The sequence below is a fragment of the Somniosus microcephalus genome, chromosome 3, assembly GCF_052327205.1.
Source record: "Somniosus microcephalus isolate GS21.2 chromosome 3, FLI_Smic_1.0, whole genome shotgun sequence".
Taxonomy (NCBI): Eukaryota; Metazoa; Chordata; class Chondrichthyes; order Squaliformes; family Somniosidae; genus Somniosus; species Somniosus microcephalus.
Window position 1 is genome coordinate 349,534,859 of NC_140989.1, and position 18,060 is coordinate 349,552,918.

Genomic DNA, 18,060 nt, shown 5'->3' on the forward strand with positions numbered 1-18,060 from the left:
GTCACGGAGTTGAAGTCTCCGAAAGCGGCCACGGTGCCCCGGGCCTCTTCCCCCGCGCATTCAGGAGGCGCGGGGAAGAGAGAGAGAGACAGACTGGGGGGGGGGGGGGGAAAGAGTTAGACGCCGCCGCGCTCCTGCTCCGCGGAGCTCCGTGCCGCCCACCGCCGCACCAGCCTTTACTAAGATGGCGGCGGTAGCGGCGCTCGGCTGAGGCCCGCCCCTCCAGCCTTCACAAAGGTGGCGGCGATCGGGGGCCGCTTGTTGACTGGGGCCGGGAGGTGCCTAGCTCGGGCGTGGGTGCGGAGGAGAGGCCGAGGCTTACCTGGAAAAACGGGGAAAGGTAGGAAAATTAATGAGATTAGATGAAAGATTTAGAAAGTAATTAACTTTTTAAAAAAACAATATGTGTTTTAAAAGCAACGTTTTTTTGAAAGACGCAGAAAGCGGGAAAAAGAAAGGAAAAGTTTGGAATCAAGATGGCGGTGACTCACCTCGGTTCAGAACGATAAGGCCCGCCCACACACGCACTGATTGGTCGACCGTCAGGTCACCAAAGTGTAGGATTGGTCAATCGTCCCGTCACTTGACCGTAGGAGGGCCCGGCCGCACGCGCCAGGAACCCGGCGTACGATTGGTCGACCTCGAGGTCACTCTGTCGCTAATGAGCAGATAATGAGATGCTAATGAGCGGAATTTTGAACGTTTTTCGGATACCGCGGGCGCGATTTTTGTCTGGCCGAAACGTAAATACGCTTACCACCGTTTCAGAAAGGTAAGCTTTCTTTCGACGTAACGCACGCGTAGGTACGCTCTATAACTTTCGAGCGCATAGCCGGACAGACGCACACGTGAGGACAGACAGACAGATAGACAGACAGAAAAAAGTATCCGTTTATATATATAGAGATACAGCACAGAAACAGGCCATTCGGCCCACCCAGTCCATGCCGCGTTTATGCTCCACACGAGCCTCCTCCCGTCTTTCCTCATCTAAATCTATCAGCATAACCCTCTATTCCCTTCTCCCTCATATGCTTGTCTAGCCTCCCCTTAAATGCATCTATACTATTGGCTTCAACCACTCCCTGTGGTAGCCAGTTCCACATTCTCCACACTCTTTGGGTAAATAAGTTTCCTCTGATTTCCCTATTGGATTTCTTGGTGACTCTTATATTGATGGCCTCTAGTTATGCTCTTCCCCACAAGTGGAAACATTCTCACTGTAACCATTCTATCAAAAATTTTCATAATTTTAAAGACCTCTATTGGGTCACCCCTCAGCCTTTTTTCAACAAAAAAAAAGTGACCCAGCCTGTTCATCCTTTCCTGATATGTATACCCTCGCATTTCTGGCATCATCCTTGTAAATCTTCGCTGCACCTCTCCAGTGCCTTTATATCCTTTTTATTATAATATGGCGACCAGAACTGTACGCAGTACTCGAAGTGTGGGCTAACCAAGATTCGATATAGGTTTAGCATAACTTCCCTACTTTTCAATTATATCCCTCTAGAGATAAACCCTAGTGCTTGGTTAGCTTTTTTTATGGCCTTGCTAACCTGTGTCGCAACTTTTAGTGATTTGTGTATTTGTCCTCCGAGATCCTTTTGTTCCTCTACCCCACCTAGACTCGGACACTCCAAGTATAGGTATACAAGATTGTTAAGATCATAAAAGGTTAACCCAGAATATTAAAATTAGGAGACACAGGTTTAAATGAGTAAATGATAATTTTAGAACAGATATAAGGGGGGAAAAAAATCACACAAAGAGTGATCAACAGGTGATATAAATTCCCAGATAATGGAAGAGTCGTGGAATTATTTAAGAAACAATTGGATGCTGCAATGGAACGACATTAGAATATCTCTGGATGGATGAAAGAAGATGGGCTGAATGGCCTTCCCCTTTCATATTTATCCTGTGATCTTGTGATGTGGTTGAGGTAAAAAATATGGTACCCTTGTTTAAAAAGGGAGAAAAGGATAGGCCGCGTAATTACAGGCCAATCAGCCTAACCTCGGTGGTGGGAAAATTATTTGAAAGAATTCTGAAGGACAGGATAAATCTTCATTTAGAAAGACATGGATTAATCAAGGATAGTCAACATAGATTTATTAAGGGAAGGTCGAGAAGACAAAGGCAAAAGTGAGCGCACGAAACAACATCCTGAATAAGCTCACTAACACAAGATGGAGAGCAAGCCCGAAAACATTGCGAACCAGTGCACTTGCTCTTTGCTATTCCACTGCCGAATACGCCTGCCCTGCATGGGAAAGGTCTACTCATGCCAAGAAGATGCATGCCGTTCTGAATGCAAGCTGCCGATTTATCACAGGTTGCTTAAAATCCAACAAACACCAACAGCCTATATATCCTGGCGGGTATCGCTCCCCCTAATATAAGAAGAACGGTAGCCAGCAAGAAAGAGCGACTCTGTCAAACATCAGATGAGAGGCACCCTCTGCACTGTCATACACCTACACCCAGCCGCCTAAAGTCAAGGAAGAGCTTCATGAACAGTGTTGTTCCATTACAATCAACCTCATCTGAAGCCCGCATCGCCTTGTGGAAAGACCAGCTCGCCAGTTTTGAACAACCCCCAGCGATGCACATTTTACCTGATGAAAGCCTTCCCCCAGGAGCTAATTGCAACTGGGCAATCTGGAAGTGCCTTAACAGACTTAGGACTGGTGTAGGTTGCTCAAAGGTGTCACTAAGCAAATGGGGATATTCAACCAGCCCGACAACATGTGAATGTGGAACTGAGGCACAGACTATGCAACATCTCCTGCAATGCCCATCGTTAGAGGAACCCTGCACTGTTGCAGATCTTGCCGAATCCAACAACAAAGTGCAAAAATGTGTCCAGTTCTGGCTGGGCTATGTATAGACTGTCCGTGGACACGATAAGAAGAAGAAGGGAAGGTCGTGTCTGACAAACTTGATTGAATTTTTTGAGGAGGTAACAAGGAGAGTAGATGAGGGTAGTGCGTTTGCTGTAGTGTATATGGACTTTAGCAAGGCTTTTGATAAGGTTCCACATGGCAGACTGGTCACGAAGTTAAAAGCCCATGGGATCCAGGGCAAAGTGTCAAGTTGGATTCAAAACTGGCTCGGAGACAGGAAGCAGAGGGTAATGGTTGATGGGTGTTTTTGTGACTGGAAGGCCGTTTCCAGTGGGGTTCCGCAGGGCTCAGTACTAGGTCCCTTGCATTTTGTATTATGTATCAATGATCTAGACTTGAATATAGGGGGTATGATTAAGAAGTTTGCAGATGATACTTGATGTGCCTTCAATAACCACAAAACTAGAAGTTATAGACTTAAACAAGTTGGCTTTTAATCACTAAGATCAGAGCTAACATCTCAACACACTGACTGGCTCACAGGAATGAGTCATACAGATCCTGGGATCTTTAAGTAAGAGAAGTCAGGGGCGGAGCCAAGAGCCAAGACCTGGAACCTTCCAGGTTAGTCAGGAAAGAGGAAGTGAAACTATACACCGTGTGGGGGAGGGTAATATACATGAGTGCAAAATGAATACAGGCAAGACAAGCAGATTTCATTACAATACTAAAATCGGCTGTGTGGTTGATACTGAAGGAGGAAGCTGTCGACTGCAGGAAGATATCAATAAATTGGTCAGGTGGGCAGAACAGTGGCAAATGGAATTCAATCCAGAGAAGTGTGAAGTAATGCATTGAGGGAGGGCTAACAAGGAAAGGGAATGCACATTAATTGGTAGGACACTGAGTAGTGTAGAGGAACAAAGGGACCTTGGAGTGCATGTCCACAGATCCCTGAAGGTAGCAGGCCAGGTAGATAAGGTGGTTAAGAAGGCATATGGAATGCTTGCCTTTCTTAGCCGTGGCATAGAATACAAGAGCAGGGGGGTCATGCTTCAACTATATAAAACACTAGTTAGGCCTCAGCTAGAGTACTGCGTGCAGTTCTGGTCACCACATTACAGGAAAGATGTGATTGCACTAGAGGGTACAGAGGAGATTTACAAGGATGTTGCCAGGAGTAGAGAATCTTAGCTATGAGGAAAGACTGAATAGGCTGGGTTTGTTTTCCTTGGAACCGAGGAGGCTGAGGGGAGGCCTTATTGAGGTGTATAAAATTATGAGGGGCCTAGATAAAGTGGATAGAAAGGACCTATTTCCCTTAGCAGAGGGGTCAAAAACCAGGGGGCACAGATTTAAAGTAATTGGTGGAAGGTTTAGAGGGGATTTGAGCGGAAATTTCTTCACCCAGAGGGTTGTGGGGGTCTGGAACTCTCTGCCTGAAAGGGTGGTAGAGGCAGGAACCCTAACCACATTTAAAAAGTACTCGGATGTGCACTTGGGATGCTCTAACCTGCAGGGCTACAGACCAAGAGCTGGGAAGTGGGATTAGGCTGGATAGCTCTTTGTTGGCTGGCGCGGACATGATGGGCCGAAATGGCCTCCTTCCATGCTGTAACTTTCTATGATTCTATGAAAAACATTTGCAATCCTAAAGGGGTCTCTGCAACTCACGATGCTGCACAGGTAGCACTACACCTCCAGTGAGAGATAAGTTGTTAGTGCACACTAAATAGGTGTAAATCCCACATTGTTTGTGCTGTTATGTGGTTGCAGTAGTATCTGTAACATTGTGCAGTGTATTATTGACCTCCATATGCTTTATCTTCATCTATGGAAAGAAAACATTAGGAGTGACATGAATCAGTCATTCATGAAAGAAAGACTTATGAAATAATACTGAGCGGCCTGCGGGTGGCGCTGCCCAGGGAGAGTATAAATACTCGGGCACGGGCCCAGCTTGCGCAGAACATTCTTAACAGGAACTAGTGAAGGACACAACTAGACCTCCATGTTGTAAAACAGTTGATTAAAGCTTTGTTTAATGCTTAGACCAAGTGCCTAGTAGTTTACTTACATCAGGGAGTGCATGACTAAACCCTCATAACCATGTCGACAATGAAATACAATATTTATAGACAGATTCAGAAAGGAATAACATCCATTTTTACAGTTACAAAATATGTTAATAGGTTTCAATATAATAAACTACTGACATGTTACATTGGGCTCGATATTAACACCCCCACCCCCATGACAGCGGGAGAGGAGCGTGGGGGGGGGGGGGGGTTTAAAAATATTTTAAACAGGGAACACATAAATATCGGGGCCATTAAGTCAGCTTACATTTAGATTAACTTATTACCATGCTGGAAGGAGGCTCACAGTTCAGAGTCTGCAACATCCTTTCAAGGGTAATCGCTTTGTCATCTTTAATTCTGATTCTCTCAGCTGTTTCACCTGCAGTGGGACTCCTAATGTTGCTCTCCTTGCTTGCTGGTTAAATGCAATCTTTGTGATCTCTTTGACTTTAGTAAAACATTTACATGCGTCATACAAGGTTGTTTTATTTCACAAGAGTACATTTAACACAAAACAATCTCCTTGATGCATGAGTTAGGAGGTTGAAATCTGTGCCAAAAATTGAGGCATTCCAGGCCATGGTCTTTTCGACCACCATGCCTACTTCATCTGGGATTCTTTGTTTATTTTGATGTAATGAATTATTTTCCTATCAACTCTGTCAATGGTATGCCATATAGTTAAAGTTAGCCATGTTGTGCAGACGCTTAATTCCGATTATGACCGGTCTCTGATGATTGGCTTGTTTAGTTTACTGTTGGTGGTAAGTTAATACTCAGTGGAGTTGAAAACAAAGCATGAAGAGCTTGGTGACCACAGTTACCACCAACTGCAATCCTGTCTAAAATACATTGACATCTGACAGTCTGAAAATAGAGCACTTGAAGACTCGAAGGCCCAGAAATTCGGGTCCCAACGCATGAGTACGCATGGGGTACTCATGCGTGGACCCGATGGAAGTGCCGGTTTCTTGCATGCACTGCGCATGCGCGGGAAACCGGCACTTCTGTTCCTCTGAACGAAGGGGTTCAGAGGTCGAACGCGTGCGCGCGGGAGTCTGCGCGTGCGCTTTGAACTTACGTTTTTTTTTACAGGTTTTTCCGTGTGAGTAAGTCTTTAGATTTTAGAAATGTAAATACCAGGCGTAAGGCCTGCATTTTAAAAGGTAAGTGGTCAATTAATTAAAATTGAAACATTTTTTCCACAGGTTTATTATTTTTAAATACTTTAAAGCAAGGTAAGTTTATTTTTAGCCCCGTTTTTTTATAAAATTATTTTTTCAAAAATTTAAATTATTGTTTAAAATAGTTATTTAATGTAATTTATAGTTTATTTAAAAAGTGTGATTTAAAAAAAAAATTATTTGAAGGTTTACTGTTATTTTGGGGCCCGTATATTCATAACTTTAGACAGGTCTTCCTGTCAATCTTATGAATGGGCTTTTCCCTCCTCTGATTGGCTGCCCATGGCTCACGTGATCCCAGGGGACGCATCGCACTAACTATGCCCCTGGGACACGCAAGCACAGCGCGCCAGGAGCTGGGCCAGGCCCCGGAGCGGAATTCCACGGGAGCCCAGAGTTCAACTGCCGGCGCGCAAGGTAAGTGCAGGTCGGGGGCTTGCACCCGCGGGAAGCCCCCGACCCGAATTTCTGGGCCTAAATAAACAAAGTAATTGTTTTCAGCTTTTCATTTCCTATTTACCTTAACAGATATCTTGTCCAAACTCCTGACAAGCCTTGCCCCAAAAAATTGAACCACATACAAAACCTATAGATAAAAGCTTTGATCATTCATCTGTGCAGTGTCTGTATACATGTGGACTACAGAATACAGGGAGTGTGTTCGAAATCATAATGGTATTGTAATCTGGAGTAGCATTTTTCTTAAAACTACTTCTTTTTACAAAGACTTTTCTGCATGCTCGCTGTGTATATGGTTTAAACTCATCATATGTATTAGAGTACAAAAGCAAAATACTGCGGATGCTGGAAATCTGAAATAAAAACAGAAAATGCTGGAAATACTCAGCAGGTCAGGCAGCATCTGTGGAGAGAGAAACAGAGTTAACATTTCAGGTTCTGACAAAAGGTCATCGACCTGAAACTTAACTCTGTTTCTCTCTCCACAGATGCTGCCTGCCCTGCTGAGTATTTCCAGCACTTTCTGTTTTTATATGTATTAGAGTACCTGCTTTCTATGGTATGGGCTCCATTTAACATCTGTGTGTACTTGTCCTTTGTTTGGGTTCTCGTCATGATAACTACTGTGGCTGTTGTATCAAACTGAAAGAAATTACAGAAAATATTTAAGAATTTAGAACATTCTTCATACATATAGATGCTGCATACTGTATGGCCTGCATTTTCTTGATCCCACCTCAACAGGACAGGTCTTCTTCCCACTGTTTTGACCCTTCCTGGGCTGGGGCCATTAGGTATTCATGGAAAGTTCCTGGGGGAGGGGGGTGGAATTCCTGCCAGCCCTAGGGTTGCCAACTCTTGTTGGATGTATTCCTGGAGGTTTGATTATATGACTTTGATCACATGACATCTGATGATATCACATTTGATCAGGTGACCATCTCCAGGACCAACCTGTTTATAATCTTTAAATTATTTAAAAATCTTTTGCAGGTGCATGTCACCTGTCCACAAGTCTTACTTCCTGTTACTCCAATTTCGGGTCACTCTTTTCTGTCAATACGGGTACTTGAGTTAATGTTTGCACTGTTGCTCTTTCATAGTGTTCTTGAAATCTTGCTAGAAACAGCAGAGGAAGTTTTCATAAACCCATTTAAGATTTTGCTACACAAAACAATCACAGGAATTCTTTCCCAGAGTGATTTTGCTTGTGCCTCAGTACTGTGTCCCCAAACATTTCTTGTGCAATTAAGTAACTCTGTACATAAAACAAAAAATGCTTTTTAAGACTCTTGGGAAGGATCAATATGTAGCAATACAAGGAGGATCACATTGGTCCAAGGCATGTTATTAAGAGGTATCACTGTACCAAATGCCACAACTGATCATAGGCAGTGTTGAATACAAGCCGAACAATGACACTTATCCCTCACAAGCATAAATACAATTGAACTGTTCTGCAGAAGTACAATTAACTTCCCAATACAAGCTGACAGCACTGCACAACTGAGCGAGCCAGACCCTCTTGCATCAGACTGGATTGCTATCAGTGCAAAGCACAAGTATAGAAGTAATTTTTCCACAAAATTAAATCAGTACCGTTCTTTGACAGATCAGATAAGAACAGGACTCAAGGCTACAGAAAGTGAGGAATGAAGAACAAAAACTTCGAGCTTCTCTCCCTTTCCCGAATGGCTGAAACTTGACATTGCTGCAAGGTATTGTCCCACACTGTCGGCTGTCTATTACTTCTTACTGCACGGACTTTAATTGCTTGAAATAGGCTTGGGTTTGATCTTTGAGTAGCTATTAGGGGACTTAGGTTTTATCTACCAATAGAAGTGCAGAATGCAGCTCTGGACTATAGAGGCACGCAGGTATGAACCAGCAGTAAAAAGTACTTTTCTCCAGGACTGCTAGCAGCAGTGCCAAGCAGATTGATCCTCAGTTCTGGAAGACTCTCAGCTAATCCAGGAGGGTTGGCAACCCTAGCCAGCCCTTCCCACTTCCATCCTCCTACACCAATGGAATAGCAGACCCAATGTTTGCGGCAGGGTTTCACGTCATTCAACACCACTCATAATTGAGAGTGGTAACACATATAGAGATCCGCTGGGAGGAACCCATATCCTAAAAGTCTGTGGTGCAGGACATCATCAGACCAGTAGACTATATCACGGGGGCACTTTGAAATAAAGTATTTTAATTACACAATACATAAATAGGTTAGAAAAAATTGTGGCATCCAGGATATGGGTTCACATCCACAGTTCCCCATACAGCAATATCATAGGCCGGGATTTTCTCCAGGGAGGCGGGTTGGGGGCGGGTGGGGCCTCCGAGGCGGGCAGGAAACCCGGGTTTCCTGCAGACCCTGCCGAATTTAACGGCAGGGCCTGATTTGCATGTGTAGCCTTGGATTCCCGCCCGCAGCCAGCCAGATTGAGAGGCTGGCTGGCTGTGGGCGGGTAGGCCTGCAGATGCGAGGGGTCATCCGGGGAGGGATTGTGGGAGGGGGTAGGGTGGGGGAGATTCAGGAATCGGCAGTAGGGAATCGTGGGTGTGTCAGGGGGGTCAGCAGTCGGGGATTGCGTGAGGGGGGTCGGCAGTCGAGGATCGCGGATGAGGGGGTCGGAGGGTCTGCAGTCAGGGATCGGCAGGGGGAGTTGCGGATCGGGGGGACGGCTGGAGGATCGGCGGGGAGGGTCGGTTGGGGATCGTCTGGGGGGGGCGGTAGTGAAGAGAGCGGGGCCGGCCACCAGAGGATTGTGGCCAGCCTCAGCATCATCTTTAGGGTGGGGGGGGGGGGAGGGTCCTCATGGTGGGGATCGGAGGCTTGGGGAGGCGATTGGAGGCCTCGTGAGGGGGTCTCCGATCACAGGTAAGGACCCTGGATCCAGGATTTAGGTGTAAAGCCACTTACCTCCTGGATGCAGCAGTCCCCACCTCGGTTTAACCGCCGGGTTTCATGAATTGTGTGAAACCCGTCCACATGCAATTAAATTCAAAATGGCGGTGAAAAAAGTGGCTTCCAGCCTCATTACAATATTTAAATTAGCGTACCGCCTCCTGGGAGCGGGTTGGTCACCCGTCCCTCGTGCTGCCCCCGTTAAAACTGGAAGTGGGCGGGTTGGAGGTGGGATCAGGTAAGGAATCTAATTTTTAACAATTTAACTGCCCCCACACTCCAAACACACCCGTTTTTTTAGGGGAAAATTCCAGCCATAATCTCAGCCAGGAAGATATGACAAGTAGAACCAGAGGGAGGAGATTTGAATTTTCTCCAATCAGTGGGAATGTAACGGGGAAGGGGTTAAAATTAAGCGTCTCCATTTCCCTCTCTCACTCCTGCCAACTTGCGATTTTAACGCTGCTGATTTTGGTGGCTGATGAGGCTCCCACTAGACTTCAGCAGGAGCCTGATTAACAAATGCGATTTGGGGTCCTTTGATGAATATAAGACCCTGATCGTGCGGTGTGTAAATACTGTACCGGCCTATTTTTTTCTTGCATTTTTCTATATATTTGCTTTTTAATGGATTGGGAGATTATGCAAGGGGTGCAAAGGGGACCAAAATGTTCTTGGAGCCCAAGGCCCCAAGAATTCGTAATCCAATAAACTTATTCTGTCATTCTATTAGATCAGCATTTTTTTGCCAAAGGGTTGGGGGCAGATTAGAGGTCTTAAGCAATAAAGAGGGGGCGCACACGTGACATGTATCTCGGAAGGAGGGCTCAGGAAAAAAAAAGTTTAGGAACCTCTGTATTAGATCATGGCTGGTCTGTACCTCAACCCCATTTACCTGCCTTTGCTTCATAAACCCTTGATACCCATAACTGACAAAAAAAATATTGATCTCAGTCTTGAAACTTTCAATTACCTAAAATCCATAGCCTTTTGGGGTGGGGAGTTCCAGATTCCACTTACACTGTGAAAAAATGCTTCTTGATATCACTCCTAACTGGCCTAGCTCTAATTTTAAGATTATGCCCCCTTGTTCTTGACGCTCCCACCAGAGGATATAGTTTCTCTGTATCTACCTTAATGAATCCCTTTATCATTTTAAACACCTCGATTAGATCATCCCTTTCTAAAACCTTCTAAACTCAAGGGAATACAAACCAAGTTTATGCAACTTGTCCTTATAATTTAACCCTTTATACCCCGGTATCATGCTGGTGAATCTGCGCTGTACCATCTCCACAGCCAGTACATCCTTCCTGAGATGCGGTGCCCAAAACTTAATGCAGTACTTCAGATGGGGTCTGACCAAGGCACTGCATAACTAAAGCATCACGTCCACATTTTTTAATTCCAACCTCCTTGAGATAAAGGCCAACATTAGCATTTTTGATTGCATTTTGTACATGTGCATTAGCTTTTAGTGATTTGTGTACAGGGACACCTAAATCCCTTTGCTCCACCATAGTTCCTAGTCGCTCCCCATTAATATATTACAATTTTTATTTCTCAGATCCAAAGTGGATGACCTCACATTGAACTCCACGTGCCTTAGTGAGCCTATGTCACTTTGTAACTTCCTTCTCCTAGCTATGCCTCCTAACAGTGTTATTGGCAAACATGGATATACAACTCTCTCTTCTTTAATCCAAGTCATTGATATCTATGGTGAAAAGTTGAGACCCCAGTACAGATCCCTGGAGAACACCATTTGTCACACCACTTCTATCATTCCTTATAGTCTACCTGAGGTCGGCCAGCTCGGCCCATCATTTGAAGTATATCAGTTTCACTGTATTCTTGAAACATTCCTCCTGCATAATGCATTGTGGATTTAATTACCACTAAGTGGGCTGGCAAGTTGACTCCCATAGCTAAAGTGCTAGTAGTAACTGTAACCAAATAATACAGAAACAAATGTCAGTCATAGCCTCAAAAATAGTTAAACTATAAACACAAATCAATACAACTTTTTAAAAAATTGTTTTTTGTCTAAATAACAGCACTAAAGACATCATTGAGGAAACTAGCTTGAGGAGTTGGTAGGTCTGATTTTCCTAGCACCTCTGCCCCAGTGGGGGACAGGCCCAGCTGCAGCCACTTTTAGTGCCCTAGGCCAATAACATGGCCCGGACGTATTCTTGGCACAAGCCACCCCCAGACAGGGGCTAGAACGGGAAAACAAGCAAGCAAAATGGAATGTAGCTGCAGGCCTGAGAGTGTCCTGTCCAACATTCAACAAAAAACACCAAAACAGACTAAAAGATCATTCATCTCATTTCTGTTTGCAGGACCTGGTTGTGCACAAATTAGCTGCAGTGTTTGTCTACAAAATAATTGTGACAGCTCTTCAAAAAGTAATTATTTGTGATGCACTTTGGGAAACTGTGAGGATGTGAAATATGTACGTCTTTCTTTCTAAGATGTTAGATTGGGTTAAATGGTCACAGATTTCACATTGCATCGCAAAAAGCATATGTCATTGTCAAAGACTGGCTATAGATCCCAGCGCCAGAAGATGAAGGCCTGTGAATCCAAGAAATTGGTCCTTGGGCCTCACCTAAATAATCATGGTGAGCTACCAGTACCTGTCTCAGCTCCACAGGCAGCTCGGCCGACTGATGAATTGAATTTCGGGCTGCCTGAGATGCTGTCAGCAGCCCTCGGGTAAGTCCCGAGGGGGGCTGTCCGTGGCTGTCAGAACTGCTGTGGATCCGGGAGGAGTACTCCTGCTCCTCTTGGCTCCACGTCAATGTTTAAAAAACTTACTTTAAAACTCAAAAATATGAAATCAGTTTAAAAACAAAACAAGCCGAACATGAAAAATAGCAACTGAAAACAGAAAATGCTGGAAATACTCAGCAGGTCAGGCAGCATCTGTGGAGAGAGAAACAGAGTTAACGTTTCAGGTCGATGAAAGTCACTTACAAAGTACTGGTAAATCTCCTACAGTGAAGGCAGCTTCAGTAGCTTTCCTATCAGACAGATCCATGCCAGCATGATGAAAACCAACTCCATATAGTAACTGATCTATTAAAATTCATACATAAATTTTATTTACAGAAAAATATTAACTACGTACATTTCTTTTATTCAGCCATTCAAAATATAAACAACTTACCTCTAAGCTTTGTATCCTTTATTGAGTTTGTATATTTTTGCAATCTATTGAGTTTAAAAGAGTTAGATACAAGAATAAATTCAGAAAATTATTTTTGTAACCAAGGAAAAAAGATTTTTTTTAAAAACATTTCAGGATTATTACATCTTAAATTTATTTAAAAAGTCTAAGTGCAGAGCTTTAAGTATAAGCTTCCTAGAAGTTCAATACTATTTAATATTGTAAGTTATGATGCAAAGAAAAGACACAGTAGTCATATTAGTCTACTGTATTCAAGATAGAAGATGTAGCATTGCATTGGCCCGGAATTTGCAGTTGTAATGATGGTGAAACTGTCAGCGTTCGCTGTCATTACACTGTAAAACTGACAGCAACTTCTGGAGTCTGCACATATGTATTTAAGCACTGACATCCTGAAGTTGCTGTTGGTGATATTCTGCTTCTACACAGGGTGCGCTGTTGCAGTCCTCGCAGATGGAAATCAATTAGAAATCACTGAATTGACATGAACTTTTTACGCTCTATTCTCGCTGTAAGAACCCTTGAAGAAGTTAATACAAAAGCAAAATACTGCGGATGCTGGACATCTGAAATACAAACAGAAAATGCTGGCAAGAGTTAAGCCTACTGAATGAGGTGTAACTGGCGTACTAAGTTATAATTACTGCTGAACAACCTCTCTGGCCCTGAAAAACTAATTTTATATTTGTGGAATATCACATTTTTCCATTGCATGATAAAAAAAATTAAAATAATAAAAAATAATTTTTATTTTATGTTTCTAAAGTTTATTTATGATATTTCAGCTTCTACCTTAATCCCATGTGTATGTCCCAATCTTTATTTCGCTTTCTGTAAAATTATAAAAAGCGAATGATAAAACCTGCTTGTCACTTTCCACTTTGCTATCCGTGAGAATTCTTCAATGTGACTGGCTGCTTAGCTTGACATCACTGTTGTTGGAGGCCAGAGAGCCCCTATAGATGGCGTCAGAATGAAATTAACATCAGGAAAGGTGAAATCCAAGCCACAGAGCCCACTAAATGTTTGTGGGCAGCTTTCTTCGAGGTCAGCGGCGAGCACCGTCACTTCACCACTGACGGCAAAATTCGGGCCATTATCTTTTACGGGAGTTAAAGGAACAATCCACCAACCCGACAATGGCTTTATCCTTGAGAGTTTATGTAATGCCTTCTTCACTCCCATACATTCCTTACCTTATTTCTAAGCAAAAAAATCCTTACAAGGGAAAAAATAATTGGGAAAAAACCCACAACTGCTTCTAGAACAAGTTGCATAAACCAATTACTCAGCATACAATATTCCATCTGTCTTATATCCAGTCAAAATACAAGATGTATAAAGAGAGTTTAGTTCAACAAAAAATTTAATTTTTTTGCCTCAAGTTTTGATCAAGTCAGTTTCTTTTTAGTACCTAATGTAGTCACTGTCTTAATACTAAGTATAACTAGTTTCAAAAGACAACATAGAATTATAAATGACTTCATGAAAATATATATATTTGTATTTGTTTACTATCTTATCACATCAAAATATCTCATAGTGCTGTACTGTAGTTTGAGATTTCTTTGAAGCTCAGGAACTTACAAGTTCACCATACCAAACTTCAAAGAGTCTATACTTCAATATGATTCAGGAGAAAAATATTACCTTTGCTTATGTTCCATAGTCATGACAAATTTAGCATCTTTTGCAAGCACAGATGCAGCCTGTTGCACACCTTTCCTTGTAGCACAAAACTAAAAGTTAAAAATGACCTTTAAATAACACATTACGGAATTATTGGTAAAAGAACTAAGAAGTGAATCAGAATTAAAAAGATGAATACCACCAGAGTAGGTTTCTGCTCAGAGTACGTCTGTATAACACTAGCCATTCTATAATTAAGAGATAAGTCAAATTTGAACTCAGTTTGAGTATTGGAGCAAGGAAATCCAAGAACAACTTTGCGGAGCTTTACTGGTCGATAGCTTTCATCTATCTTCATGGAAATTCCTGGTCCTTTTCCATCTGATAACCATTCTGCAATCTTAGACAGTAAAACAAAAGATGCACAAATACAGTAAAATGTTCATGGACATGGTGCAGAATGGTACTACTTTCTTTTTGGCATATCAATTTTATCTAGTATGATGTGAATACACTTACATCTTCAACATTAGGAATTGTTGCAGAAACTGCTACAAATCTCAAAGTTATATCATCAGGTTGATTCGACGCACGTGAGACAGCTGACTGAACGGTTTTCATTCTGCTGACTACAACTTCAAGGGTTGCACCACGACATTCATCTTTCACAACATGTACCTAGAATAAGAGGTATTTGCCACTTCAAAAAGTGGAAGTAGTACTAAAAATCCAATGGGAGTAAAATAACATGCAATTTCTTTAAAACATCTTTGCATACAAAATGTCCACAATTCCTTAGAAGATAAAAACATTGCTAATCCAGCTAAGAAACAGCAAGCTATAATTTCACAACATACTGACTTCAAAAAATATAAAATTTACTCGGTAAAATATATTCCTTTACCTCATCGATGAGGAAAAGCCGCACAAGCTGTACTAATGAATTATCTCTCCATTTTCTGGTCATGATGTCCCATTTTTCCTTAGAAAAAAATAATTAGAATCTGGGCAGAAAGGGTCAAACACACTTCTATATAAAGTGCACTATTATAACTTTTGATAGGAAAAGTTATACCCTTCTTGGAGTATTTTTAGTTTTGTCAAATGGGTGTGAATGAGTAACTTTCCCTATATTTCTTTGGGGATATGTTTGGCGTCCGCTTCGTGATTAATTGAATTTAGAAACTTATGCAAGAAATCTTTGTAGCAAACTCATATCCTATTACTCCACATTTGAACAGCAAGATCCTGCCCCAATATATTTTACAACTAGGAAATGTAAATACTGTATAGACATTGACAGTTTGTTTGTATAAGTTGTATTGAGAAACATGAGACTTCTAATTTAGCTAAATTTACAAATGTTTGCCTTCACTAAGTTACTGGTGCTTTGTTATGCTATTTTGTTCCGAGCAAAGGCAGAGATTTATGCAATACTGATGTCAAAAAGCACATTACAGGAAATAGGCCTTACTGGCATAGATTGCTGCGGGAGGTCAGAGAGCAAATAGCAGAGGCTCTAACCACAATCTTTCAAATATCCTTGAATGTGGAAGTTGTACCAGAGGACTGGAGCATTGTCAATGTAACACTTCTGTTCAAAAAGAGTGAAAGGGATAAAGCAGGTAACTATAGATTAGTTAGTCTAACTTTGGAGGTGGGTAAGCTTCTAGAGGCCGTAATATGACATAAAATTGATACTCACCTGGAAAGACACAGGTTAATCAAGGACAGGCAACATGGATTTGTAAAAGGTAAGTCATGTCTGACAAATTGAAGAGTTTTTTGAGGAAATAACAGATTGTATTGATAAAGGAAATGTTGTAGATATGGATTTTCAAAGGTGTTTGTCAAAGTGCCACTTAGGAAACTTGTTGATAAAATGAAGGCGTACACTATTAAAGGGAATGTGGCAGAATGGATAAGTTGGTTAAAGGACAGACTAGAAAAACTGGGCTCTTGTCATCATTACAATAAAGCAGGTTAAGAGGAGATCTAGTAGGGTATTCAAAATTATGAGAAGTAATCTGGAAAAACTATTTCTACTGATCTGTGAGTCAGCAAATAGAGGGCATAAATTTAAGATTATTACCAAAAGAACAAAGGGAGAGAATAGTTTTTTTTTGCTTCAGTTGTTAGGATATGGAATGCCCAACTGGAAACAGTAGTGGAAGCAGGATCTTTAATAGCTGTTAAAAGGGAAATGAATAAATATTTGAAAGAGAAAAAAATTAAAAAGGGTATGGAGAAAGTCCAGGTGAATGGGATTAAGTGGATCATTCCTACAGAGAGCCAGCGCAGGCACAATGAGTTGAATGGTTTCCTTCTGTACTGTAAATTTCTACAATTTGATAATGGCATTCTTGTATTTTCAGAGATTCTCCTAAGTGTTACTTGCTATTAACAATTTTATTCCGTTTCCTAGAATTGCCTTTAGCCATGCTCCAAAACATAAACTAGAAGTCCAGAACCAGGGGTCACAGTCTAAAGATAAGGGGTAAGCCATTTAGGAGTGAGATGAGGAGGAATTTCTTCACCCAGAGAGTGGTGAATCTGTGGAATTCTCTACCACAAAAGGCAGTTGAGTTCAATTCATTAAATATATTCAAGAAGGAGTTAGATATATTTCTTAAGGCTAAAGGGATCAAGGGGTATGGGGAGAAAGCAGGGACAGGGTGCTGAATTTGGATGATCAGCCATGATCTCATTAAATGGCGGAGCAGGATCGAGGGGCCGAATGGCCTACTCCTGCTCCTATCTTCTATGTTTCTATGCCTCTTAATGTGAAAACTGTAATGGGGAGAATGCTTTCTTTATCAGGTAGTTTCCATTTGGTTAACACTTCAAAAGTACTTAATTGACTGTAAAGTGCTTTGGGGCGTCCCGATGTCGTGAAAAGCACTATATAAAGGCAAATTCTTTCTTTAACAGTAATAAATGCTAGGGAAATAAATTGGTATTTTAACATTCAATTTAAAGAAACTTTCTCCTTCACAATTGCTGCTTCCAACACACTTCTACTGCAGTATACATCACATTTTTATATTTGTTTAATGTTTAGTATTGTTTACTCGGAATTATTCAGGACAGACACCTACAGGAGTAGTTATGATAATATGGGCATCTTGGATCTCAAAATAATCGTCCATCTCTGTGTCTCCAGTGAGCTCTTTGCAGTTCAGTCCGATAGGTCCAAACTTTTCTTTCCAATCTTCATGTCGCTGATTACATAAGGCTTTGATTGGAGCCACTAAGAAAATGAAAGATTCCATCACATATCTTCAAGGAAAGTCATGGAAACAAATTGGGCAAGCTTCCTCTAAAATTAACAGATGATGCACAATAAAAGGGTATGGAGAAAGTCCAGGTGAATTGGATTAAGTGGATAGTTCCTACAGAGAGCCAGCACAGGCACAATGGGTTGAATGGCTTCCTTCTGTTATTCACTTTCCCCTTCCATTAGATTCCATTACGTCTCACAAGGTGAGTTGATGACTTGCTCTAAGATTTCAGCCAATACGAGCTCTATAACCAGCTCTACAATATTGCTCACTGTATATTACTGTATCCACGTTGTAGCTCAGTTCAGTTCAAAATTATTCTCTAAATGACTTTCTTTACCCTAGTACAGATATACTTTCGGTTTTCAAATGGATTTTCAACCGGCTAAAGGCTGAAATATTACATTAATTTACTTCTGACTCTACAAATCAGCCATTTCAAAATGGAGTACGCCATGCCTGTTAGCAGCTGT

General features: G+C 41.9%; 1 protein-coding gene across 1 annotated transcript in view; it reads right to left on the reverse strand.

Moving 5' to 3' along the window:
• The window catches only part of hfm1 (helicase for meiosis 1), a 181,819-nt gene that overhangs the window by 120,844 nt on the left and 42,915 nt on the right, over positions 1-18,060 (reverse strand). The window contains exons 8-16 of the mRNA XM_085983383.1: positions 17,405-17,556; positions 15,211-15,288; positions 14,826-14,984; positions 14,506-14,706; positions 14,328-14,416; positions 12,657-12,700; positions 12,464-12,565; positions 11,282-11,427; positions 7,121-7,215 (exon numbers count right to left, since the gene is read on the reverse strand). Of these exons, the coding sequence (XP_085839509.1) occupies positions 7,121-7,215; positions 11,282-11,427; positions 12,464-12,565; positions 12,657-12,700; positions 14,328-14,416; positions 14,506-14,706; positions 14,826-14,984; positions 15,211-15,288; positions 17,405-17,556 (1,066 nt within the window). The remainder of the gene's footprint in view (positions 1-7,120; positions 7,216-11,281; positions 11,428-12,463; positions 12,566-12,656; positions 12,701-14,327; positions 14,417-14,505; positions 14,707-14,825; positions 14,985-15,210; positions 15,289-17,404; positions 17,557-18,060) is intronic.